Below are 25,081 nucleotides of genomic sequence, written 5' to 3' on the forward strand. Positions count from 1 at the left end.
AGCGCACGACTCTTCATCTCACGGTTGTGGGTTCGAGCCCCACGCTGGGTGTAGGGAGTACTTCAAAACAAACGCTTAGAAAGGGCAGTGATATGCTGATGGAGAAGCACACAATAGCAATTCCGTGGCATTTTTGCCAAAATACATATTTTCAGTCCACTTGGGAGAAAAACATCAGGCCAATCCAAACGGAGTGATATTCTACAAAATAACGGGCCGGCACTCTTCGTGAGTGTCACGGTCATAAAAGAAAAAGAATGACTGAAGATATGGGATATGTGATCCTGGACCAGATCCTGGTCAGATCCTGGACCAGAAAATGGGCATTGATGAGAAGGCTGGCAAAACTTGAATCTTGTCTGCAGATTCGTTTATAGTATTGCCCCGGTGCTAATTCCCCAGTTTTGATCGTTGCGCCCTGGCTACCTAGGATGTTAACATTAGGGGAAGCCAAGCGAAGGGTATTTGGGAACTCTTTCAAGTGTTCTGTAAGTTTAAAACTAGTTTGGGGCACCTGGGTGGCTCAGTCGGTTAAGCGTCCGACTTCAGCTCAGGTCACGATCTCACATTCCGTGAGTTCGAGCCCCGCGTCGGGCTTTGGGCTGATGGCTCAGAGCCTGGAGCCTGCTTCCGATTCTGTGTCTCCCTCTCTCTCTGCCCCTCCCCCGTTCATGCTCTGTCTCTCTCTGTCTCAAAAATAAATAAACGTTTAAAAAAAATTAAAAAAAAAACTAGTTCAAATAAAAGTTTCTTACAAATTGTGAGACAATTGTTGTATATGATTGTATACATATATGTATATATCCCACTTTTATCCCTTGGTTCTCAGACCCTTGTAGTCTCATCGAGAGTGAAAAAACACCACAGATAGGTCCTTGATTCAGAGCACCGTTCTGTTTTCTTAGATTCCATATTTGGCATCCGTTAATTACAGGGCCAAACTAACAGCCAAAGTTGTTTACAGAGTATGGGGTTCAAGCCCATACTCTGAACAACCTCCTCTATTTACCTCTCAAACACCAAGCCAATATTCCCTTCCCCTAAATCAGCCCAGGGCCAGGAACCAGATGCCTAGGGACAGCCCCTATGCCCCAAAGTCCCTCAGTGCAAGCTGTATACCCGGCCCTGTCTTGACTTTCCCGCAGAAGCCCCGAGAAAGGCAGTGGTCTGTGCCTTCCCTTCACTCCTCTCTGCCTCCTGACCAACGCTGGTGCTTCCCCACGTGGCCCCGTGTGGCATGCCCTCCCTCTTGTTCCCAGGGGAACTGTAAATAACGTTGAACTTTTCTTTCAATGGCCTTGACCTCTCTATGTCATCACTCAGTCACCACTATACATTAAAATCCACAGGTACCGTTAGGATAGGGACATACCGTATCCTATAGGACAGCTGCCTGAAACTAGTAAAATACCGTTTGCCAGTGGACAGGGTAACTGTTTTCGGTAGATACTCCATTCTTCTATAGAGCCTACTCTTCTGAGACAGCTTACGGTAAGGCCTGTGATGCCCGTGGTCCTCATACCATGGCTTCATTTCTTTTTTTCTTATTTTTTAAATGGTTATTTATTTTTGAGAGAGAGAACACAAACAGGGGAGGGGCAGAGAGAGAGGAAGACGCAGGATCCGAAGCAGGCTCCAGGCTCTGAGCTGTCAGCACAGAGCCCGACGCGGGGCTCGAACTCACCAGCCGTGAGATCATGACCCGAACCGAAGTCGGACGCTCAACTGACTGAGCCACCCAGGCGCCCCATCATTGGCTTGCTTCTTTTGCAACCAAAAGAGTTTCTGTGCTTGCAAACAGTGCTGTGAGGGATACTGCCATGAAAATACTGGTTGAGGCATTATGGTCGGGGAAAGCAAAGCCTTCTCCAGGATAAGCAAATTCGGGAGAATTTCTGTCACATCCATAATGGAAGCAATCCACTGCAATCCAACTGAAACTGAGTGTCTGGCTGATCTCCTGGAACACATTCTGCTATGTTCAGACTTCAGTGCTCAGACTGTGAGGCATTAATCTGTGGCAGTGGTTGGATCAGCTTTGCTGGAGAGAAATTCATATTGTTGAGCTCACCATGCACACTCTCCATCTATGGCCCATAATGGCTTTTTTTCAGGAACCTGTTGGGCAAGAACAGGTATGGTTGGGAAATGAACACGTCACCTTCTGCACTTGTGCAAGGTGCCCTCTGGTGAGCATCCACAGGAGATATTACACTGTGAGCCATTCCAAGAAATCTATGTATGTACCTCTTTATTAGATCTCTTTGCCACTAATTTTCTTTTTTAAATGTAGTGAGGTATTATTGGCGTACAATATTATATTAGTTTCAGGTGTACAACATAGAGATTTGAGCCACTAATTTTCTTTTTTTTTTTTAATTTAATTTTTTTTTTTTTTAAGAGAGAGCACAAGCTGGGGAGGGGCAGAGAGAGAGGGAGACAGAAGATCCAAAGCAGGTTCTGCGCTGGCAGCAGTGAACCCGACGCGGGGCTCGAACTCATGAACTGTGAGATCGTGACCAGAGCCCAAGTCAGATGCTCAACCGACCGAGCCACCCAGATGCTCCATGAGCCACTAATTTTCTCATCACATTCTGGCCGCGTCCTGAAACATCTGCCTCACCTTTAGCTGCCACCATGAACCACCATAGACCAGTAGACCAGTGTTCCCAACCAAGGGTGGCCTCACTCTCTAAAAGACATCTAGCAATAGGTGGAGACATTTTGGGGGACTTGGGGAGGGGGGTTGCTACAGTATCTGTGTGGAGAGGCCAGGGATACTGCTAAATATCCTACAATGCGCAGGACAGCTCCCACAACAGGAATTATCCAGCCCCAAATGTCAGTAACGTCAAGGTGGAGAAATCTTGATGTAGAGCCACACTGCTGGCCAACCAGATGTCCACTTCTCCTTCTGGACTCCTGCCAATGGGCTGTAATGATACAGCCTGCCATGTCCGGTTAGTACCAGCTTAGGATACACAACTACCTGTAAGCCAAGCTTGAACTTATTCCTCAGCTGGTTGGTCATGGAGAATTACCCATAAGGGCAAAGACACAGTAAGCAGGAGACCTGACTGCAAAGCTGAAGGGAACTCTGAGGGCCATGAGCATTTAACTTCAAGAAATTATAGGGCTTGGGAATGCAAGCTGGTGCAGCCACTCTGCAAAACAGTATGGAGGTTCCTCAAAAAACTAAAAATAGAACTACCCTACCACACAGCAATGGCACTACTAGGCATTTATCCACGGGATACAGGTGTGCTGTTTGGAAGGGACACAGGCACCCCCATGTTTACAGCAGCCCTATCGACAATGGCCAAAGTATGGAAAGAGCCCAAATATCCATCAACGGATGAATGGATAATAAGATACACACACACACACACACACACACACTGGAGTATTACTCGGCAATCAAAAAGAATGACATCTTACCATTTGCAACCACGTGGATGGAACTGGAGGGTATTATGCTAAGTGAAATTAGTCAGAGAAAGACAAAAATCATAGGACTTCACTCATAAGAGGACTTTAAGAGACAAAACCGATGAACATAAGGGAAGGGAAGCAAAAAATAATATAAAAACAGGGAGGGGGACAAAGCATAAGAGACTCATAAATATGGAGAACAAACTGAGGGTTACTGGAGGGGTTGTGGGAGGGGGGAGGGGCTCAATGGGTCAGGGGCATTAAGGAATCTACTCCTGAAATCATTTCTTCACTATGTACTAATTTGGATGTAAATTTAAAAAAATTTTTTTTAAATTAAGAAAAAAAAAAAGACTCCCAGGGTACTGGAGGCCTAATTATTGTCAAGCTAAGGTTGCTTTTTCCTCTAGCAAAGCATTAGCATTAAGACAGTAAAACGAGTTCCTGGAGAAACGTTTTACTCGGCCAGCCTCAAGTATTTTGTCAATGGGCTGCAGGCAACTTTGTAAGCAGAAACGGGGAATACTTTGTTACAAGGTATCTGCACTTCCCCTGAAATGGTACAGCGTTATTTGAAAGCTGAATTGGTTAATTATAAACATATATTGCAAACTCTAAGGCGACTACTAACAATTTTTTTAAAGGTTAATTTATTTTTGAGAGAGAGAGAGCGCGCGAGCACTAGTGGGGGAGGGGCAGAAAGAAAAGGGGACAGAGGAGGATCCGAATCCGGCTCCATGCTAAGGGCTTGAACTCAGGAGTCTTGTGAGATCATGACCTGAGCTGAAGTCAGATGTTCAACCAACTAAGCCACCCAGATGCCCCCCACATGTTTTTAAGTATAATTGATACACTAAGAGAGGAGAGAAAATGGAGTCCTACAAAATGCTAAAGGCAGAGAAGGCAGAAAAAGAGGGGAAGATATTTTTATAAAAATTTGTTTTAACGTTTATTCATCTTTGAGAGACAGAGCATGAGCGGGGAAGGGGCAGGGAGAGGGAGACACAGAATCCGAAGCAGGCTCCAGGCTCCCAGGTGTCAGCACAGAGCCCGACGTGGGGCTCGAACCCGCGGACTGCGAGATCATGACCTGAGCCGAAGTCAGACGCTCAACCGACTGTCACCCAGGCGCCTCGGGAAGATCTTTTTTTAAAAAGAAACAAAGAAAGTGCAACAAACAAAGCAGGTGAAACATGGTTCAAATTGATCCAACTATATCAATAATCACTATCTTTTTGAGTACACCAAGTGAAAGACAGAAAGTGTCAGCATGAATTAAAAAAAAAAAAAAAAAAAAAAATACCCGGGCGGGCGCCTAGGTGGCTCCGTTAGTTCTCTTGGTTCCAGCTCAGGTCATGATCTCACGGTTCACGGATTCGTGCCCTACATTGTGTTCTGCAGCTGACAGCACAGAGCCCGCTTGGGATTCTGTCTCTCTCTCCCTCTCTCTCTGTCCCTCCCCCTCTAGCGTTGTCTCTCTCAAAATAAATAAACTTAAAAAAAAAAAAAAAAAGACCCAAGCCTATGTTGTCTGTAAGAGATCCACTCTAAATATCAAGACACCAGAGAAAAGGATAAAGATAGATAAACCATGCGGACGCTGCTCCAAACAAAGCTGGACCAGCTATGTTAATTTCAGACAAAGCAGGCTTCAGAACAAGGAAAATTATCAGGGATAAAGAGGGGCGTTATAGAATGATAAAAGGGTCAATTTTCCAAGAAGACTTAACAATCTTTAATGGGTATGCGATACGCCTAGCAACAGCATCAAAACATATGAGGCAAAAAACTTGACAGAACCGAAAGGAAAAAATAGATCAATGCACTGCGTGTGGGAGACGTCCATACCCTTTCATCAGGAACAGCCAGCTCAAGCAGGCAGAAGATCAGTGATGATGCAGTTGAACTGAACAGTACCACTAATCCATTGGACTTATAGAATACTTCTATAGATTATAGAATAGTTATAGATTACAGAGTACTGCATCCAACAGCAGAATACGTATTCTTGTCAAGTGCAGGTGGAGCATTCACCAAAAAAGACCACATCTGGAGCCATGAAACACACCTTAACAAATTAAAAAAAAAAAAAAAATAGAAATCTGTTATTGGACCAGTAGAATTAAACTAAAAATCAATGACAGAAAGATAGCTGGAAAAGTCCCAAATATTTGGAAAGTAACCAGCCCCCTTCTATTTTTTTTTTTTTAACGTTTATTTATTTTTGAGACAGAGAGAGACAGAGCATGAACGGGGAAGGGGCAGAGAGAGAGAGACACAGAATCCGAAACAGGCTCCAGGCTCTGGGCCATCAGCCCAGACGCGGGGCTCGAACTCAGGGACCGCCAGATCGTGACCTGAGCTAAAGTCGGACGCTTAACCGACTGAGCCACCCAGGCGCCCCAACCAGCCCCCTTCTAAATAACACATGGGTCAAAGAAGTCTCAAGAGAAAATTTAAAATATCTTGAACTAAATGAAAATTGGGGCGCCTGGGTGGCGCAGTCGGTTAAGCGTCCGACTTCAGCCAGGTCACGATCTCGCGGTCCGTGAGTTCGAGCCCCGCGTCGGGCTCTGGGCTGATGGCTCAGAGCCTGGAGCCTGCTTCCGATTCTGTGTCTCCCTCTCTCTCTGCCCCTCCCCCGTTCATGCTCTGTCTCTCTCTGTCCCAAAAATAAATAAACGTTGAAAAAAAAATTTTTTTTTAAAAAGAAAATAAAATGTAACTTGTCAAAATCTGTGGGATGCAGTGAAAATTATACTTTGAGGTTTTTGGCATTGAATGCACGATTAGAAAAGAAGAAAGATCTAAGGATCAATAATCTAAGCTTCTGCTTTAGGAAACTAGAGAAAGAAGAGTGACATAAGCCTAAAGCAAGCAAAGGAAAAGAAATAACACAAATTGGAGCAGAAATCAATGAAACTGAAAGCAGGAAATCAACAGAGAAAATCAATGAAACCAAAAGTTGATTCTGTGAAAAGATCAGTAAAAATTGTTAAGCTTCGGGGCGCCTGGGTGGTGCAGTCGGTTAAGCGTCCGACTTCAGCCAGGTCACGATCTCACGGTCCGTGAGTTTGAGCCCCAAGTCGGGCTCTGGGCTGATGGCTCAGAGCCCGGAGCCTGCTTCCGATTCTGTGTCTCTCTCTCTCTCTGCCCCTCCCCCGTTCATGCTCTGTCTCTCTCTGTCTCAAAAATAAATAAACGTTGAAAAAAAAATTAAAAAAAAAATTGTTAAGCTTCTAGCCAAACTAAGAAAAAAAGAGTAAAGACACAAATCACTAATACCAGAAAGAAAAAGGGGTCATCACTACTGATCCCGTGGCCATTAAAAGGATAATAAAGGGGGCGCCTGCATGGCTCAGTCCAGCATCTGACTCTTGATTTCGGCCTAGGGCATGATCTCACAGTTTGGGAGTTCGAGTCCTGAGTCAGGCTCAGTACTCTGCATTAACAGTGCGGAGCCTGCTTGGGATTCTCTGTCTCCCTCTCTCTCTCTCTGTCCCTCCTCTGCTCACTCTCTCTCTCTCTCTCAAAGTAAATAAACATTTAAAGTAAAATAAAGTAGAAAAATAAAGAAAAGACTAATAAAGAAATATTACGAACAACTCAATGTGGACAATCTGATAAATGAAATAGACCAATTCCTTGAATGATACAAAGTAACAAAACTTTTCCAAAAGCTTATTTTGAGAGAGAGAGAGAGAGAGAGAGAGAGAGAGAGAGAGAGAGAATGTGAGGGGAAGGAGCAGGGAGGGAGAGAGAGAATCCCAAGCAGGCTCTGTGCTGTCAGTGATGGATGTCTTAATTAACTAGATGAGAGGAATCCTTCACAGTGTATACATGTATCAAATCATCATAATGTACAATTTAAATATCTCACAATTTAGCAATACTTCAATAAATCTGAAAAAGAAAAATTTGTTTAAAAAAATTTTTAAACATTTATTTTTGAGAGAGAGAAAGACAGAGCATGAGCAGTGGAGGGGCAGAGAGACAGAGAGGGAGACACAGAATCTGAAACAGGCTTCAGGCTCTGAGCTGTCAACACAGAGCCCGACTCAGGGCTCAAACTCAGGAACGGCGAGATTGTGACCTAGGCCGAAGTCAGACGCTTAACCAACTGAGCCACCCAGATACCCCTATTTTAAAATAAACAACACAAAATAATTAACAACCTTCCAAAAAAAAGAAAGAAAGAAAGAAAGAAAGAAAGCAAGAAAGCACAAGGCCCAGATGGCTCTGCTAGTGAATTCTAGTGGTGAAAACCCATTTAAAAAAACTGAAAATTTTCTACGATCTCTTCCAGAAAATAGAAGCAGAGGTAATACTTTCTAACTTATTCTATGAGCTCAGCATTATTCCAAAACCAGATAAAGACATTTCAAGAAAAGAAAACTATAGACCAGTATCTCTCATGAACACAGGTGTAAAAATTTTCAACAAAATATCAGGAACTTGAATTCAATATACATAAATTTATGCTAATGATTTAAAAGAATAAACAATGTACATGGGGCGCCTGGGTGGCTCAGTCGGTTAAGCGTCCAGCTTCAGCTCAGGTCATGATCTCGAAGTTCATGGGTTTAAGCCCTGCATCGGGCTCTGTGCTGACAGTTCAGAGCCTGGAACCTGCTTCTGATTCTGTCTGTCTGTCTGTCTGTCTCTCTCTCTCTCTGCCCCTCCCCCCCACACACTCTGTCTCTCTCTCGAAAATAAATAAACATTTCAAAACATAAAAAAAAAAAAAGCTCAGGCGCTAACTTGAAGACATTTACATTGGCAATTGACATGACAATGTGAGGACCAATAAGAATAATAATCACAATTAGCTGAAACAGATCAAAATATTAAAAATCTATTTTTTAATAATGATACTTTAAAAAGGTCCAGTCAGAGCATGCCAGGAAAACAACTTATTATTTTATTTATTTATTTTTATTATTTTTTAAAATTTATTTGAGAGAGAGAGCGGGGGAGTGGGGGAGAGGGGCAGAGGGAGACTCTGAGAGAGAGAGAGAGAGAGAGAGAGAGAGAGAGAAAATCTTGAGCAAACTCCATGCTCCGCTCAGAGCTCAACGTGGAGCTCCATCCCACGACCCTGGGATCACGAGTCAGATGCTCGACCAACTGAGCCACCCAGGTACCTCTAAGACTTTATTTTTTTAAGTGATCTCTATAGCCATCGTGGGGCTTGGACCCACAACCCCGAGATCACGAGTTGCAGGTTCCACTACTGAGCCAGCCAGGCTCCCTTCCATTAAACTTTTAACTATGAGTTACCTAAAGCAGAGGTTGGCCAATCACACATATGGTCTCTGTCGCAATTACCCAACTCTGTCACTGTAGCATAAAACGGCCATAAACAATATGCAGATAAATAAGCATGGCTGTCTTCCAGTAAAACTTTATTTGCATAAAACAAGCAATGAGCAGGATTTGGTCTCCAAGCACCGTTTTCAGGAGAGCTATTGATTCTCACACATTTGTTTTTTAAGGCAGATATATACTAAAGTCTTTTGTTATTTCTAAGAATTTTCATTTTATTTTCTTGGGTTTCCCAGAATTAGTCCTTCCACTTCCAAACAATGATAACTTTGCCTCCTCATTGCTGCACGCAATTTGCTTTCTTTTCTAGCACTTTCAGAACAATCTCATATGCTGCTGGTTTCAGTGGACACCCTCTCCTTTTTCCTGAAGTTTTCGTGGGAATGCTTGTCTATTTCACCAATAATCATGAAACTGCCTTTTGATCTGTTATATATGTCTCATTAAAGCTACCCTACTAACTCTTTTTTAACTCAGGAGTAGATGTTGGATTTTATTTTTATATTTTTGATTCTGCAACTTTCCCATCATCTGGATTCTAGTGACTGCATTCCTAGTGTTATGGTCTTCTGTCCTCTATTTCCTGCCAATTACTAATGAGATCTAGAAGTTTCATCAGATTCTGTGAGGGGAGGAGGCAAGACTGTTCCAAGGGGGTGCATAATACCTCATGTCTCCTTTTTGTGAGATTAGCAGCCATAGAGATCCCCACGTAATCCGTTCATTCATTACGAGCTACGAAGCCAATATTCTAAGTCCACCAGTTTTCTTTTACCATCTAGAATACTTCTAGAAAGACCATCCCCGCTGCCCTTAATCAACTATCTGGTTGCTCATTGGTAGAGTGAGTATAAGAAAGGCAAAAAAACTGCTTGATACTTTCCTTTTATTTCCATTTTTAAAATAATAAGGGAAACATTTAATTTTTTAAATATTTAATTTAAATATTTACATTAAAATTTTAAAATAATAATTTCCATTTTTAAAATAAAAAGTTGAGGGGCGCCTGGGTGGCTCAGTGGTTAAGCGTCCGACTTCAGCTCAGGTCGTGATCTCGTGGTTCATGAGTTTGAGCCCCGTGTCGGGTTCTGTGCTGACAGCTCAGAGCCTGGAGCCTGCTTCGGATTCTGTGTCTCCCTCTATCTCTGCTTCTCTCCCACTCATGCTCTGTCTCTCTCTCTCAAAAATGAATAAACATTTTTAAAAATTAAAAAATAAAATAAAGTAAAAATCAAATCAAATCAAATCTTAGGGGCACCTGGGTGGCTCAGTCAGTTGAGGATCTGACTCTTGGTTTTGGCTCAGGTCATAATCTCTCAATTTGTGGGTTCAAGCCCTGCATTGGGCTCTGTGCTGACCGTGTGGAGCCTGCTTGGGATTCTCTCTCTCTCTCTCTCTCTCTCTCTCTCTCTCTCTCGCTCTCTGCCCCTCCTCCACTTGCACTCTCTCTCTCTCCCTCAAAATAAATAAATAAATTTTAAAAATATTTTTAAAGTAATAAAAAATAAAATGGAAAATCTACTTAATAACAGAAACAAAAACTACCTAATAATAAAATAATAAAATATGTAAAAACTGGGGTGCCTGAGTGGCACAGTCTGTTGAGCATCCGACTCTTGATCTCTGCTCAGGTCATGATCTCATGGTTTGTGAGTTCGAGCCCCACATGGGGCTCTGCATTGATGGCATGGAGCCTGCTTGGGATTCTGTCTCTCCTTCTCTCTGCCCCTCATCTGCTTTGTTCTCTCTCCAAATAAATAAACTTAAAAAAAGTGAATATATCAACAAACTTCACAATTGCACAGATGCAAAAGGAGACATGAATAAATGGTATTATGTATCTTATTCTTGATAGAAAACTAAAGAAAGACCCTCTAATTTACCAATACCCTCCAGCCAAAGACACCAAGAGCACATCTATAGTTGCACAAATGGGTTTATTACCTTTGTGCTATTGGGCATCTCAGTAAAAGGGTGTTTAGGAAGGATTTATAGGATTTGGGCTTGTGCTAGGTGACTTGGGAAGGGTTTAAGAAGGTGAGAGTTCTTCTTTGTATTGGAGTTGTCAGGAAGTAGTATTTCGAAGACGGGATATGTTAACAAATCTTACCTAGACAAAGGCTAAAACTGAAATTGGTAAAGGTCACTTACATTACCCAAGATGGAAGGATGTTTCATCATTTTTGTGGTTTGGACAATGTTCCTATCTTTTTTGGTGTTCACATGATTATAGAGTGATCTTGTTTTTACCTTGATCCCTCACATCACAGAATAACTTTGTTTAATGTTGATGGTCTGTGAAATTGTTCATGTGTAACAGAATACCAACGCCAACACCTGGGTGTCTGGAGGTGTGTTTTGCTTTCTCAAATCTATAAATTAACTGCAGTTTTAACCTTAATTACCAGTTTTGTACATACTTGTGGTATGAAATAACTTGTCAAAACATATCTAAGTTGGGCATCTGAACAAATAAACATTACGGAAGAGTTAGGAAACTAAAAAAACAAATATTGCGAACACAAAAAAGACATAAGAGGAAAAGGTTGATAAATTTACAAAAAAAAAAAAAAAAAAACATGTCACAGTTGGGAAAACAAACCACAAACTCAGATAAAATATTTTCAACACATTTGAGGAAGGCTGATGTCCCCAGTAAAACAACTCTTCTTACCAATGACATGAAAAGGATACTTTTCGAAATAGTTTTCATTTTTTGCAACAATAACGTACCACTGAAAAACATTTTCAAGAAAAAATGGCTGGGACTTTAACACAGAGACACGGGGCTCGCAGAGGAGCCTCAAGGAAGGACTACGCCTCCCAGGAGGCTCTGCGCTGACCGTCTCCGGCCTCCCGACAGGCTCCGCGTGCTTTACGCGCCAGCTTTGGCCTTAGCCAGCGAGTGGCAGAATCGCGGCAGAGGATGGAGAGCAGCGATGAAGCGGCCGTCGAGAAATGCCGAATCCACTTGCGCCCCGGCACGCTGCGCGACGCGCCTCCCGCCACGTTGCACCTTCTGCCCTGCGAGGTTCTGGTTAGCCGGCCTGCCCCCGTGGGGCGCTTCTTCACCCCAGCCATCCGCCAGGGTCCCGACGGTGAGCACTCACGACCGGACTACAGCTCCCGGCAGCCCCCGCGCCCGCGCCACTCTCTTCTCGGCGAGGAGCGGCTCGAGGGCTCCTGGGGATCGTGGTCCACTGGAGATGGCGGGAGGGCCCCAGGGAGGCTGCCCCACTAGGCCTGAATCGGGCCCTCACTGAGGCCCCGCGCCTGTCTCCTACAGGACTGGAAGTGTCGTTTCGGGGCCGCAAACTACGCGGCGAGGAGGTGGTGGTGCCGCCTGGGCTCGTGGGCTACGTGATGGAAGAAAAGGGAGAGGGGTTGGTGGGGAAGGGCTTCTCGGAGGGTTCGTCGAATGACAACGAGCAAGAGCAGCAGGAGCTGGCGGAACCCCCAGAGGCGCTGGAGCGGGACTTTGTGAGCACGGGGGGATAGGGCTGGAGGGGGTATGCGGGCGGGAGCGGTGGCCCCAATGTTTAGCCGAGCTCCCTCCCCAGGACCGGTTCATTGGAGCCACCGCTAGTTTCAGTGGCTTCACGCTGTGGGGCCTGGAGACCATCCCCGGTCCGGATGCCAAAGTGCGCGGGGCCCTAACCTGGCCCAGTCTCGCTGCCGCGGTGAGTAGATGGATGTGCCCTCTTCCAGGCCCTGTCCGTTCCTCTCTGACTTCAAGCTTATTGCCTAGGTTATCCAGAATCTTGCCCCCGCAGTGGATTTGGGGCTTCGGGGCGGGGGAGCACAATGGGGCAGGTGGAGCCTGGGTCTGAATGGAGGACTGGACTGATCAGGGGGAGCGTGGCTCTGACCTGTCTAGAAGGGGCTGTCATTCTGAGTAGCTGGGTCCCTCCCAGAGTAGGTGGGCCACCCAGTCACAACATGTCAAAAATCCAGTGGTAGAGGTGACTCCTGTTGCAGATTCACGCACAGGTGCCTGAGGACTGAGAACCGGAACCTGAAATTGAAAGCCACTGGTCCCTTCACCCCAGTAAACCAGCTCTTCACTCTGGAGCCGCTGATTCCATCACCCCAAATAAATGAGCTTTTCACAGCACCTGTGAGTTTGTGGGCACCTTGGAGCCCCTGAGCTGGCATTGCCCTTTCTCCCACAAGAAACTTTCGTGACTCTGGCCTACAGAAACAATTTATTGCCAAGGAGCAGTGAGGGCAAGAGAGGCCAGAATTTTGCAGCCAGTACCCACCCTCCCCCCAACTCCTACTTTACAAAAGGAATTTTTACAGCCACTAGTCCTCTGTACAGAGTGCACCCCCCCCTCCCCCATGTCACTGTACACAGCTGCCTGGCTCCCTCCGGTCCCTGGTTCCTAGCAGGCCCAGACCTGCGGTCAGCTGACCGTGGAGTTGACCTGAGCCCCGAGCTCGCCTTGGTACTGGGCCCCAGCTGGCCCAGGCCCTATGAGGCCCGTCCTCTCTTTATGGAGCTGTCCTCAGCCCCACCTCCCTTGGTATGCCTCCTGGGGACCCTGGAAGGGGTGGGATGTGCTGTCAGCCCCGCGTGCTTTTGTTGCCACTGCTGTGGACAGTGCCTGGTCACCACTTTCCCCTCTTGCTCCAGTCCTTGGGAGTGAAGTGCAGACACTTGGAGTCGATCCGAAGGAGACGCTTGAGCATAGCTCGTTCATGCCCATCGACGATGTCCTCCGAAAGTGTGAGGATATACTGGCCCTGGAGGGGAGATGGGGGGTGGGGTCAGCCCATGTGGGGCATGCACTCTGCAGCCCTACACAAACCTGTCTCCCCCTGCCAGCCCCTACCTTGTAGTAATTGATGAGGTTGAGGTACTGTAGAGTGGAGATGACATCCTCCTTCTTGATGCTGGTGATTTCACTGATCTCGCTGTGGGAGGGCAAAGATCAGGTTCTCTGGGGACCTTTGTCTCTGCCCCAAGCCTCCCAGGAACCCCAGGAGTGAGGACAGGGCATGCCATGCATCCCCGGGGTAGGTAGGGCCAGGCTCACTTGATGGTGATCTGCGGCCTCTCCCCACTCTCTGACTTCAGCCCCATCAGGATCTCCAGGATGGTCTGGGACCAGTAGCTCCGGTAGGATAGGAGGCCAAGGTCTGAGAGGGGCTTCTCAGGGGTCCCTGTTTTCCCTTCCACTTTGGAGAGTTCATAGCCTACGGCAACAGAGCAGGAAGGGGTGGGTAAGCGGTCACAGCTTTGTGCAACCAGTGTTTCAGAGTGTGGGTTATGGAAATAGACTGCTGGGGCCCCATCTTGGCCCTGCCAGGTGGTCGTTCTGTGACCTGGCATAAGGGGCTTGTCTGTGGTGTCTCAGTTTCCCCGCAAAGAACTAATGAGCATTCACTCTTGACCTCTGCTGTGGTGGGACCTAGGGTAGAAGCCACAGTCAACTAGGAGGGATACTCAGGAGCCAGTGAGGGCTTACAGGCAGAGCAGGGGGTGGGGAATGCAGAGAAAATGGCTCAGGAAAAGAAAGTGCCTCTGATTTTCATCATTCCAGACTCTTTCTGCTAGGGTATGTGAGGAGGGAAGGCAGACCCCACCTCTTGTCTAGGCCTGAGGGTTCTTAGACTTATAGTCAAATCAGTCCCCCTAGTTGCTACCTGAGGGCCATCAGTGCTCCAGGACCAGGCTAGGCCTAGCTAGGTGCTGACACGAAGCAAGGAGAGACGTGCCTGGGTGGCTTGGTTGGTTGAACGTCTGACTTCAGGTTGGGTCATGATCTCGCGGTTTGCCAGTCTGAGCCCCATATCAAGCACTCTCCCATCAGCATGGAACCTGCTTTGGATCCTCCTTCCCTCTCTCTGCCCCTCCCCAGTGTGTGCACGGCACGTGGCGCACATGTGTGTTCTCTCTCTCAAAAATAAACGTTAAAAAAAAAAGAAGGGAGGTAAAGCAAGGAGAGCGGCGCCAATGCACCCCCCAGGTCAGGTCATTCTTCAGCAGGTTACCTGATCTCTCCAGGGACTCCCTCCTCCCCTCCCCCCTCTGACTGCTCTGTCCTCCTCTACCCTGCTGACTACTGGGCACTGGCAGACAGTTTCCAGCGAGCCCCTCAGCTGCTGCAAAAGCCTGTGTGGCTTCAGGTCTCCTGGCAGAGTTCATTCTCTTTCTTCCTCAGGGTCTGGGGCGTCCCCTTACTTGTAAAAGCCCTTCGCCCTCAGTCATCAACTATGCTGGGCCATGGCCCTTTCTGCCCCACTCCTCCCTATCTTTATCTGCCAGTCTTATCCTCTTGTCCAATCTCCTGTGACTTCCCCCAGCAGCCTGCTGGAGAGAGGGACAGAGAGGCCGGTTCTTTAGAGAAAGGCAGCAACAGAAGGGAACAGGGGCGAACCCAGGTTTCTACTCAACTTTGCTGGGCCCACCAGTGCATGTGGAGTCCTGACAGATCAACTGGAGGCCACACTCACCTCCTTGGCTGCAGGGAACTCCTGGCCCCTCCCCAGTGAACTTCCACCTGTCCTCAAGAACTGCCTGGAATGGGTGCTTCTGGTGCACCGGTCTGCTCCTGCTGGGGAGAACTGAGCACATCTTGGTGACCTTGACCATAACCTGTCTCCACTGAGGTCTGAGCTCCCAAGCTTAGATGCATTTTAAGTATCTGCCTGCTCTACCAGACTGAGGGCTTCCTGGGGATGTGCCACCATCCAGCATCATTCTACTAATAAAATTCCTCAAATGGACCACGACCTGGATTAAGTCAAGCCTCTGTGTCTTCACCAAACAGCTAACACTCCCTCCCATCTCCCAGGTCAGAGCTTGGTTATCCCAAGGATTCAGTGAGTAGAGAGTTGATTAGAGTGGAGATAAGATACTGGGAAGCAGAAGGGGTCCTTGCAGTTGGAGGAACAGGGAAGAGTTCATGTATTACGAGGGACAGAGTCCCTTCTGGGCTTTAAAGAGACTGATCTGCCTGAATCCAAGAAGCAGAGGCCAAATGCACACAAAAATTTGCTGAGTTAACACCATTTTGATGTTTGATGACATTCTGATCATCTGTCTGCAAGGCTCAGGCAACAACTAGGGAAACGGAGGCACCGGTCCTCACCTAGGAACTTGTATGACGGCATAGAAGCAGACAGATAAACAACAGTGGCTCACCTGGCCTCTGCCTGTGGCCCTCGGCAGGAGCCTATGAGTCAGATTTGGGGAAAGTTGGGTGGTGCTTAGAACCTTAGCCAAGAAGGAGTGAGGGGCTGAGAACCTAACAAACGAGCAGGGCAGTCACGCTGAGAATGGAAGAGAACCTCAGGAGAGTCTCATCTTTATTTCTGGCCAGCTCCCCTGGCGATGGGGCTGCACAGCAGGGCTGACAGTAGCCTGGCATGTCTAAGAGGGAGGCACAACAGGGGCACTGGTGCCGGGCCCGCCAGTACCCAACCCCAGCCCCTGGCCGAGGGCACAGGTACTCACTGAACTCGATCAGCAGCTTGCCGTAGCCCCGGCGCTGGTAGGGAGGCAGGGTCAGGATGCAGGCCACGTTGTAGTCTTCCGTGGATTCCTTTTCCTAGAAAGCAGGGGTGGGTGAGTGAGGAGGGGGACACAGCTCAGGGCAGGGCCGAGAGAGGATCCAGGTGAGCACTCACCTTGGAAAAGTAGCCCACAATGTGGAAGCCCTTACAGTCATACTCGGTCATGACATAGAAGAGGAAGGGATCTGTGTCATAGTACAATGTCTTATGGTCGAGAAAACACTTGGCCAGGAGACACAGGTTCTGGGAATAACTCTGCAAAGGAAAAGGCCTGTCACCATTCTGGGTACCCAGTCTTAAACGTAGTCACTTAGTTTCTTTACCCGAGGCTGATAGGTGATGAACCTTCCTCCCTGGGGTCTGATCCATTCAATGGGTCAGGCTGTCTCTGCCACTCAGGCAGAGCGACTTCTCAGTGCTGAGCCCATATACCAGCTCCACGATGGTGCCTGACCACCTGCCTTGCTGGTGGGCTGGGCAGGCTTACCCCCGGGCGCCATACCTCCACCTAAGTCTCGCCCAGGGGGCTTCCACTGCCCTCTGCTGTAGTTGACAACAGTCAACAAATTGCAGCGTGTTTCCAGGAAGGCAGACTGCCACGGCTTATGAGCAGCTCTACCCAGGTGACGGTCCTAGGAATCTACCTGTCCAAAACCACAACACTCTCTGGCCCGCGGTCACACCTACTGGAGGCTGACCTCCTATCCTACAATGGAGATTAGGTGTTCTGAAACTGAAAGGGAACAGCCTCCGGGGTTGCCCAGCAAAATGATTAATCTTGCTGCTCTACCTCTATACACATTTTTCTCCTGCATACCAGACGTGGCTTTTTAACCACCTGCTGGGCACTGCCATCTGGATGCCTAAATCCACATTTAACCACAAAGAACAGCAGTTAAAGCGTCTTCCTGCAAGCTTCCCCAGCACCCACACCAGAGCTCTCACCTGCCCTTCAAGATGCTTCTCCCTCACTGCCCTCTCTGCCCTGGGAATGACCTCACAGTCCTAACGGTCCCTCCAGATTACTCCTTCCTTCCCGCAGCCACAGACTGAGGCAGGTTTGAAGCCCAAACCTGCAGTGACCCCTACTCCTCCCCCAACTGACCTTATTCTCACCACCTGAGCTCTGCTTCTTGTAACAACCTTGCCTCATGCTCTCTGCCTTTCAGCCCAAATGGTCTTGAGCCCTCACACCACCTGTACGTCCAGGCCTACCCTTCAGGACCCTCCTGCTTGTGACTCCCTTACCCACCTTACCCTTGTGTCAAGGATCAAAGATGACCTCCTCTGTGAAGTTCTGCTGGCCATCTCCTCTGGATCTGAGCCCCCTCCCCTCCCCCCCGCCCTTTGTTTCATGACACTTATCCCTGGAATCTGAAGATACTGGCAAATCTGTTTTTTCCAGACTGTGAACACTTAGAGCCTTTGTCTAGTTACTGGTCATCTTTATACCTCCCCACACCCGCCCTACGGCAGGAACTCCATAAAAATGGGATAAACTAATCTGCTGATCAGACTGCTCAGTGTGTTCCTGAGCAGGGGGAAGCTGCTCATTTAACTCCCCCCTACACCACCAGTGCCAATGGCTCCCCACTGCCCCTGAGCCACAGACCTTGTTCTTACGTCCATCAATCTCAAAGAAAGAGATGGTGCCCTTGCGGTAAATCTCATTGCCCGGAGGATGTCGCAGGTCACACTTGGTCTGAGGAAGACAGGAGGATCAGAGGCAGGGGCAGGGTGGAGGGCAGCAGGCAGGCAGCCTCCTGGGACCCCTCATACCAAGTGACGCTGCAGACACTTCAGGCTACGGCCGTATTTGAGGCAGAACTCGCAGAGGTAGAGGACGGGCAATGTGGTAAGCTCCTGTGGGTACGGGGAGAAGTACCACGGCTTCAGGCGGTGCCGGCCCAGCTCGATGCACTCGATGTTCTTCATCCGGGTAACGATGTCGTCGTGGCTGCGGTCAGACACCAAGCTGCCAGTCATGCGTGGAGCCGACGGTATTCCATCTGAGCTGTCCTGGGAGTCCTGCCCAGGGCCAGTGGAGAACACCAGGTTACAGGACACAGCTCGCGTAACCCTTCCATAGCTTTCCTTGTTCAAGCCTAACAACAACCCTGTGGGGTAGTGTGGTACTACATTCAGCACTTTCCAGGAAAAGAAAAGGAAACTAGGAAAGGTTTCAATTGTAGTTTGAAAAAGATCACCCAGTGACTGATCTGGACCAGCTCTGCCTGGCTCATAACCCTACCTAGATCCTTCACTGCCTACAACCTCTTATTTATTCATTAAAAAAAAATTTTTTTTTAACATTTGTTTATTATTGAGAGACAGACAAAGACAGAGCATGAGCACGGGAGGGGCACAGAGAGGAGACACAGAATCCAAAGCAGGATCCAGACTCTGAACGGTCAGCACAGAGCCCGAGGCGGGCTTGAACTCACTGGGAGACCATGACCTGAGCAGAAGTCAGACGCTCAAGCGACTGTGCCCCCCAGGCGCCCCAACCTATTTATTTTTAAGCCAATCACTGAACTCTCCACCCTGCCTGTGTCCCCTCCTTTTCACCCAGCTTTCCTCTTCCCCAGACCTACCTCATCAGTGCCCAAGCAATTTGATTTTCGCTTCCGTCCTGGCTGAGCTGCCACTGCCCTACGGGCGGATCCATTCTGCAGGTGAAATTGTAGGAACGGAAAAGGTGGCTGTGAGATGAGCTTTAAAGAGGCCACCAGAGGGGAGAAGCGAAGAAGAAAACAAGGGTTTGGGGAACTTACCTGAGGAAAAACTGAGGCTGGCGCTGTCTCGCTGGGCACTGGAGTTGCTGGTGAAACCACCTCCACCTTCCGTTTCTGCAGAGAGAAACCAAGAAAGGTGGGTCAGAAGGTAGAGAAGGTGGGACCTAAGAGGAAAGCAAGGTCCCTGGAATTGCTGAGGGTACCGTTGAGCGGTGGTTGGGCTGCAGGCAGGAGCTGGAGGAGAGCGGCTGGTCAGGCTCGCCACCGGGAATGGCCTCCCGCTCCTTGGGCAGGTTGAAGCGGAGTGTGATCTGGACCGGGATTGGCAAGGTCTTCCCGCTGGCCTGGGCGGAGGCCGGCTGTAGAGATAGGTCCAGGGTCTTCCTCTGGGGTGGGGATGGTTGTGGGATGGGGAAGGGGAGTAGGGGCCCCTCAGCGTGGAGTGATCAAACCCCACCCTCTGCCCTCTCAAGGACATAGGAATAGCTACTGGACTCTGGAAGCTACATCTGGAATTTGGCCCCCATCCTTTGCAAGCTGAAGCCAGAGTGGAAGGGTGTGGACTCCTACCCATCCAGGAGCCCCTGAGGCCAAGAGATGAGAAAAGTAGGAGGCAGGAGAAAAAAGGTGAAGCACGGGACCTACTCACCACCTCTCTCTCTGGAGAGCCGGGGCGGGACCCAGGAAGTCCGTTCTTGGTGGGGGTCTTGGCCTCTTTCTTGGGGAACTGGATCTTCTTTAGGTCCAGCCGCTCGTGGGTCACCCATTCATCCAGGCGTTTGTTGACTGTAGCAGTGGGGATGGCTCAGGAAGGAATGCCAGAGGCTGCCTCCCAACCCCACCCTGCAGCCCTACCTCACCCCAACCTAGAACTCACAGTCAATATAATGAACGTAGAAAAGCTTGCGGCCACTGATGTCCTTCACACTCAGGATCTCGGCCAAGGCTGTGGGAACAGCACAGGCAGGAGCCTTAGACGAGCCAGGCGATGAGGATCCACCCTCCTAAGACCTGATCTCCACCCCCAGACTGGATCCCCAGCACTTGGAAGCCTTCGCCCAAACCCCTTTTTAGTCACCAAGTGCCGCCCCCTCTCCAGGCCCCGCCCTGTCCATCTCCGAGCGGCTGAGAGCCACGCCCCTCCCGGGTATCTGCGCCCCGCCCGCCCCAGGATTATAGAGGCCCCACCCCCTCCCGAGGGTTCGGTTGACTCCCTCCCGCCCCTCGCCCTCAGGTTCCTTAGCCCCGCCCCCCGACGTCACTCACGCCACTCATCTTCGTTGTCCTGGTTCCGCCGAAGCACGGGCAGGCGGCAGCCCTCGATTATCTCCCCCTGGGGAGACAGCGCGGCGCCAGGGTCGGCTACTGGGGGGCCTCGGGTTCTACCCACCTCCCCTGGCTCCCTCCGCCCCGCCCCGGGCACCGGACTCACCACCTCCGCCATCTTCCCTCCCTCCACTGCCACTTCCGGCCCCTCTGGGAGACGTCACTTCCGGGACTGATAGCGCTGCAGGCCCGCGCCTCCTGAAGCCGCTTTAGAAGAAGACATTTAAGAGACACCGCTATCCAGCTGGAAGCAGGCAGGCGTCCCGTTTGGCTGGCGGGAGAGTGGGGTGTTTTAAATGAAGGCGTGGGTCCTAGGTGGAATCCCCGAAAGGCGCACAACGATTGGAGGAAAGCTGAGTCCGTCACGTGACGCCCACCGGGTGCGACGCCGATCACGTGGTTACGGCGCGGGTCACGTGGGACTAGGTTTGTGCTTCCAGGACGCCCGGGCTCGAGCGTCTCCTCGTGGCAGCGGGAGGCGTCGCCGGCAGGGACACAGCCTGCTGGGCGCCGGGGGCGGATCTGGGGGATTGGGGGGTGGAGAAGTGGGCGGGACTGCTAAGGGACCTCAGTGCCTTGCCGCTTGTGGACGTACTTCCTTAGAGATGGGGATTCAGATTTGTAGGCATATTCTTTTGTATATTAGTTTTCTCATTTTAAATGTAATGTATTAATCATTCATAGAATCAACAGATATTTAGTGATCCCGTAGCATCTGCCAGGCACTACTCTAGGAGCCTGTAATACGTTAGCGAATGTGTGAAAGAAACCGACCTCATGGAGCTTACAGTCTTGAGGATTGGGAGGAAAAAGAGAGGTATAGATAAAAAATGTATTTAAAATTGGGGCGTCTGGGTGGCTCAGTCGGTTAAGCATCTGACTCCTGATTTCGGCTCAGGTCATAATCTCATGGGTTCGTGGGTTCCATCTCTGTGCTGACAGTGTGGAGCCTGCTTGGGATTCTCTCTCTCCCCTTCTTTCTCTGCTCCTCCCCCACTTGCATGTGCGTTCTCTCTCTCTCTCTAAAAAAATAAACTTAAAAAAAAATGTTTATCCAGGGCCAGCTATGGATCACAGCAGAGTTTCAGTCCCTGCCGCCTTGTCAAAGTCACCCGTGACCCCCATGGTAATCCCATGGCTGCTTCTTGGTCCTCTCGTGAATGGTATTTGGCACGGTTGGTCATTCTCCAGTCCTTGAAACACTTGCCCTTGTTGCCAGGATACCAGACCCTCCTGGTTCCCATCCAACTTCCGTGGTGGCTGCCCCTTATCTCCTCTGCTAGTTCCTCTTCCTGTCCGTGACCGTTAAATGTTCACAGGCCCCAGGTTCAGTCCTGGACTTCGTGGCTTTACATAACATTCACATGCTGAGGTTTCTCAAACTTGTATCTTCAGCTTAGATCTCTTCCCCAGCTCCACTCTCGCTGCCCGTTCAGCATCTCTGCCTGGATGTCTAGGGGTCATATCCAAAAACAAACTCCTGGTCTTCCTTCCTAACGGTCTCCTCCCGCTCTCTTTCTTGTCCCTGTCAGTGAAAATTTTATCCATCCGGCTTGTCAGACCAAGAACCTTGAAGTCATCGGACTTGACTTCTCTCTCATTCAGTCCGCCAGCAAATACTTGAGGCTGTGCCACTTCTCTCTGCCTTCACCACTGCCAGCCTGGGGCGAGCTACCGCCATCGCCTCCCGGAACTGTTGCAGAAGCCTCATACCCAGGAACGAGAGGGATCGTTCAAAAATATAACTCACACCGTGTCACCGTGATGATCAGAATCCACCAGTGGTTCGTCATTTACTCAGAGTAAAACCCCAAATCCCTGTGTAAATCCAGTCCCATTACCATCTGCCGCTTCTCTCTCCATTCTACTCTGCGACTCACTACATTCTACCCACACGGGCCTCCCTGTGTTTCCAGGACTTAGGAAGTTCCTTTCTCTGGTCCTTTGCTGTTTCTTTCCTGCAACACTTTCTCTCCTTTTATCCACTTGGCTTAGTCCTCACCTCATTCAAGCCTTTGCTCACATATCACCTTCCCAGTGAGGCCACCTCTGACCTCCTCAGTTAAGCCTGCCCATCCCCCACCCACCTCATCTCCCCGCTCCTTACTTCATTGTCCTGCAGAGAATTTTCACCAGCCATCGAGCCATATATTTTCCTTATTTACTCAGTACTGTCTTTCCCTCACTAGAATGTAGGATCCATGAACACAGTATTTGTATTGTTTTGTCCAGCGCTATGCTCCTAGCTTCTAGAATAGTGCCTGGCTTCCAGGAGGCATTCCATTAAAACCTGTCAAATGGATTAAGCACATGATTTCTCCAGGGAGCCAGAGATGCAGACTGACATTTACTGCAGAGAGTGATTAGTCTCATAAGATGGGAAGGAAACCTAAGCTCAGAGGAGACAGATCCAGGGAAGGATCTCAGAGCATCTGATGTTTGACCTACAGTTTAGAGGATGAGCAAGTAGCAAGAGAAGGGACTTGGGGGACATTCCGGGAAGTGAGGACGGCAACAGCAAAGAAAAACGGAGAAAAGAAACAGTTGGCGAGCAGGGCGTCGGGCATTCAACAACATTAATTGAGCACCACCTGTGTGCTGCAGCCCGCAGGAGCAACTTGAATGAAAACAGATGAGGCCCCTATTCTAGTGGTTGGACATGAACAGTTAGCAAAAGAAAACAAAAATAATTCCCTCGGGTAGTGGTAAGTGCAGTGTCGATGATAAAACTGTGATCCGGTGGGGAGTGAGGTGCCGGTCAGTGCGGACCTCTCTAAAGGGCTGTCAGTCAAGATTGCTAGGCCCCAGAGTCACACAGTGCCTTTTTTCTTGGTCCGCGTGGCCCCAGAGGCATGCAGGGCTTCAGGATGGCTTCGTCTGAGAACTCGACATGTCACCAACAACGAAGTTTCTGGCTTTCCACTACAGCCTCCTCGTGGTTACCTTCCTCCTACATTTGGGTGGGCTCTTCTTATGATCACAGGACAGCTGCCCCCAGCTCTAGGACCTACATGTGTCCCAGGCCATGTCCAAGGAGAAGAATGTCTTCCCCGGCCGTGGGATTCCCTCAGAGTGAACCGTTATGGGGCATGTGTCTCTGCCTCAGCCAATGCCTGTGGCCAGCAGGGAGAGGAAGAAATGGCCATTGAGGCAGCCAGGACGGCCACTGCAGGAGATGACATGTGACCTGAGACCCGAATGAAGAGATAAATGAGTGAATAAAGAAGATGGGGTGCAAACACGCAATGGAATATTACTTAGCCATGAAAAAGAATGAAAGCTTGCTATTTGCAACAACACGGATAGAGCTAGAGTGTGATGCTAAGTGAAATAAGTCAGAGAAAGACAAATAGCCATACGATTTCACTCGTGGAGTTTAAGAAACAAAACAAATGGACAAAGGAAAAAAGAAATAAAAACATTGATTCTTTAAAAAAAATTTTAAGTTTATTTATTTTGAGAGAGACTGAGACAGCATGAGTTGGGGAGGGGGAGAGAGAGGGAGAGAGAAATCCCAAGTTCGAGCCCCGCATCAGGCTCTGTGCTGACAGCTCAGAGCCTGGAGCTTGCTTTGGATTCTGTGTCTCCCTCTCTGTCTCTCTCTGCCCCTCCCCAGCTCGTGCTCTGACTCTCTCTCTCTCTCTCTCTCTCTGTCTCTCAAAAACAAATAACATTTAAAAATTTTTTTAAAGAAAAGGTAGAAAAGCTTAAATAAAAATGAAAGAAAATTATAAAAAACTATGAGCTTGTATTTATTCGGTGAGGAAGATCGCCTCTGGAGGGGAACCAGGGGGTGCTGCAAGGAGGAGACAGGAAATTTCTTTAGGACGTGCATTAGTTGGATACTCTCGGTTGTAAATAACAGAAAACCAAGAGTAAACTGCTTCAATAAGCCAAGTGTCTTACCTCCTTGGAGGTGGAGCAGCCCCAAGACTGCTTGGCCCAGTGGCTCAAAGACGGCACCACCAGGCACCCAGGTTTATTCCATCTCTCCAGGCCACCAACCCGGTGGGTTGGCTTTGTTCTCTAGGGGATTCCCTTAAAAAATTTTTTTTTAGCGTTTATTTATTATTGAGAGACAGAGTGACACAGAGCATGACCAGGGGAGGGGCCGAGAGATGGAGAGACGTAGAATCCGAAGCAGGCTCCAGGCTCTGAGCTGTCAGCACAGAGCCCGACGCGGGGCTCGAACTCACAAACCACGAGATCGTGACCTGAGCCGAAGTCAGAGGCTTCACTGACTGAGCCACCCAGGTGCCCCTCTAGGGGATTCCCTCTAAAGCAGTAGGAAGCCTACGGTAGTCACTGGGCCGCATCCTTCTGCTTTCACACCTAGCGTTTCCGTGCAAGAATTCCTTCTTGGCATCTCTCAGGAAATGTGTTTTCCTGGATCCTAAGCAGGGTCAATTTCATGGGGATGTGACCTGTGCAGTTACACAGGGCCCAGAGCTGAAGAGGGTCCCACACTTAGTTTAGCATTCGGTTGTTGCCATCTTGAAAATTCTTAATAACTGGGGCGCCTAGGTGGCTCAGTTGGTGAAGCGTCCAGCTCTTGATTTCGGCCCAGGTCATGATCTCATGGTTCAGGACATGGGGTCCCGTGATGGGCTCTGCATTGACATCTCGAAGTCTGCTTGCGAGTCTCCCTCCCTCTCTCTCCCCCTCTCCCCCTCTCAAAATAAACATTTTTTAAAAAATCTTTGTTAGGTTGAGGCACCAGGGTGGCTCACTTGGTTAAGCAT

At 48.9% G+C, this 25,081-nt stretch overlaps 2 protein-coding genes across 6 annotated transcripts; one reads left to right on the top strand and one right to left on the bottom strand.

Moving 5' to 3' along the window:
* The first annotated feature begins 11,603 nt into the window (after positions 1-11,603).
* RNASEH2C (ribonuclease H2 subunit C) lies at positions 11,604-22,890 on the top strand. Of its 2 annotated transcripts, XR_008290256.1 has the most exons (5): positions 11,604-11,855; positions 12,044-12,237; positions 12,318-12,437; positions 15,231-20,765; positions 21,398-22,890. XR_008290256.1 is itself a non-coding variant. In XM_015067994.3 (4 exons), the coding sequence occupies exons 1-4, from the start codon at positions 11,684-11,686 to the stop codon at positions 12,760-12,762; spliced, it is 513 nt and encodes a 170-aa protein (XP_014923480.1). In that variant the 5' UTR covers positions 11,610-11,683; the 3' UTR covers positions 12,763-12,871. The 2 variants fall into 2 exon arrangements, 1 of the variants encoding a protein (XP_014923480.1); XM_015067994.3 differs by lacking the exons at positions 15,231-20,765; positions 21,398-22,890 and adding an exon at positions 12,736-12,871 and having other exon boundaries at positions 11,610-11,855.
* KAT5 (lysine acetyltransferase 5) lies at positions 12,944-20,519 on the bottom strand. 4 transcript variants are annotated; one of them, XM_027045173.2, is made up of 14 exons: positions 20,446-20,519; positions 20,280-20,346; positions 19,891-19,959; positions 19,663-19,799; positions 19,217-19,372; positions 19,053-19,127; positions 18,873-18,947; positions 18,058-18,306; positions 17,891-17,980; positions 16,393-16,533; positions 16,220-16,313; positions 13,797-13,956; positions 13,593-13,674; positions 12,944-13,503 (listed from the first exon to the last, which is right to left on the bottom strand). In XM_027045173.2, the coding sequence occupies exons 1-14, from the start codon at positions 20,455-20,457 to the stop codon at positions 13,369-13,371; spliced, it is 1,542 nt and encodes a 513-aa protein (XP_026900974.1). In that variant the 5' UTR covers positions 20,458-20,519; the 3' UTR covers positions 12,944-13,368. The 4 variants fall into 4 exon arrangements, with proteins under 4 accessions (XP_026900974.1, XP_026900976.1, XP_026900972.1 ...); XM_027045175.2 differs by lacking the exon at positions 19,217-19,372; XM_027045171.2 differs by having other exon boundaries at positions 20,280-20,472.
* Positions 22,891-25,081: the final 2,191 nt, after the last annotated feature.

The sequence above is a fragment of the Acinonyx jubatus genome, chromosome D1 (assembly GCF_027475565.1).
Source record: "Acinonyx jubatus isolate Ajub_Pintada_27869175 chromosome D1, VMU_Ajub_asm_v1.0, whole genome shotgun sequence".
In the NCBI taxonomy this organism is placed as follows: domain Eukaryota; kingdom Metazoa; phylum Chordata; class Mammalia; order Carnivora; family Felidae; genus Acinonyx; species Acinonyx jubatus.

Excerpts from the sequence above, each read along its gene's own strand:
- RNASEH2C (XM_015067994.3), top strand. The coding sequence starts at position 11,684 with ATGGAGAGCAGCGATGAAGCGGCCGTCGAGAAATGCCGAATCCACTTG. Across the intron at positions 11,856-12,043 it reads CATCCGCCAGGGTCCCGACG|GACTGGAAGTGTCGTTTCGG; the intron begins GTGAGCACTCAC and ends TGTCTCCTACAG. Across the intron at positions 12,238-12,317 it reads AGGCGCTGGAGCGGGACTTT|GACCGGTTCATTGGAGCCAC; the intron begins GTGAGCACGGGG and ends CTCCCTCCCCAG.
- KAT5 (XM_027045171.2), bottom strand. The coding sequence starts at position 20,457 with ATGGCGGAGGTGGTGAGTCCGGTGCCCGGGGCGGGGCGGAGGGAGCCA. Across the intron at positions 17,981-18,057 it reads AGTGTCTGCAGCGTCACTTG|ACCAAGTGTGACCTGCGACA; the intron begins GTATGAGGGGTC and ends TGTCTTCCTCAG. Across the intron at positions 13,504-13,592 it reads ACCTCATCAATTACTACAAG|GGCCAGTATATCCTCACACT; the intron begins GTAGGGGCTGGC and ends TCTCCCCTCCAG.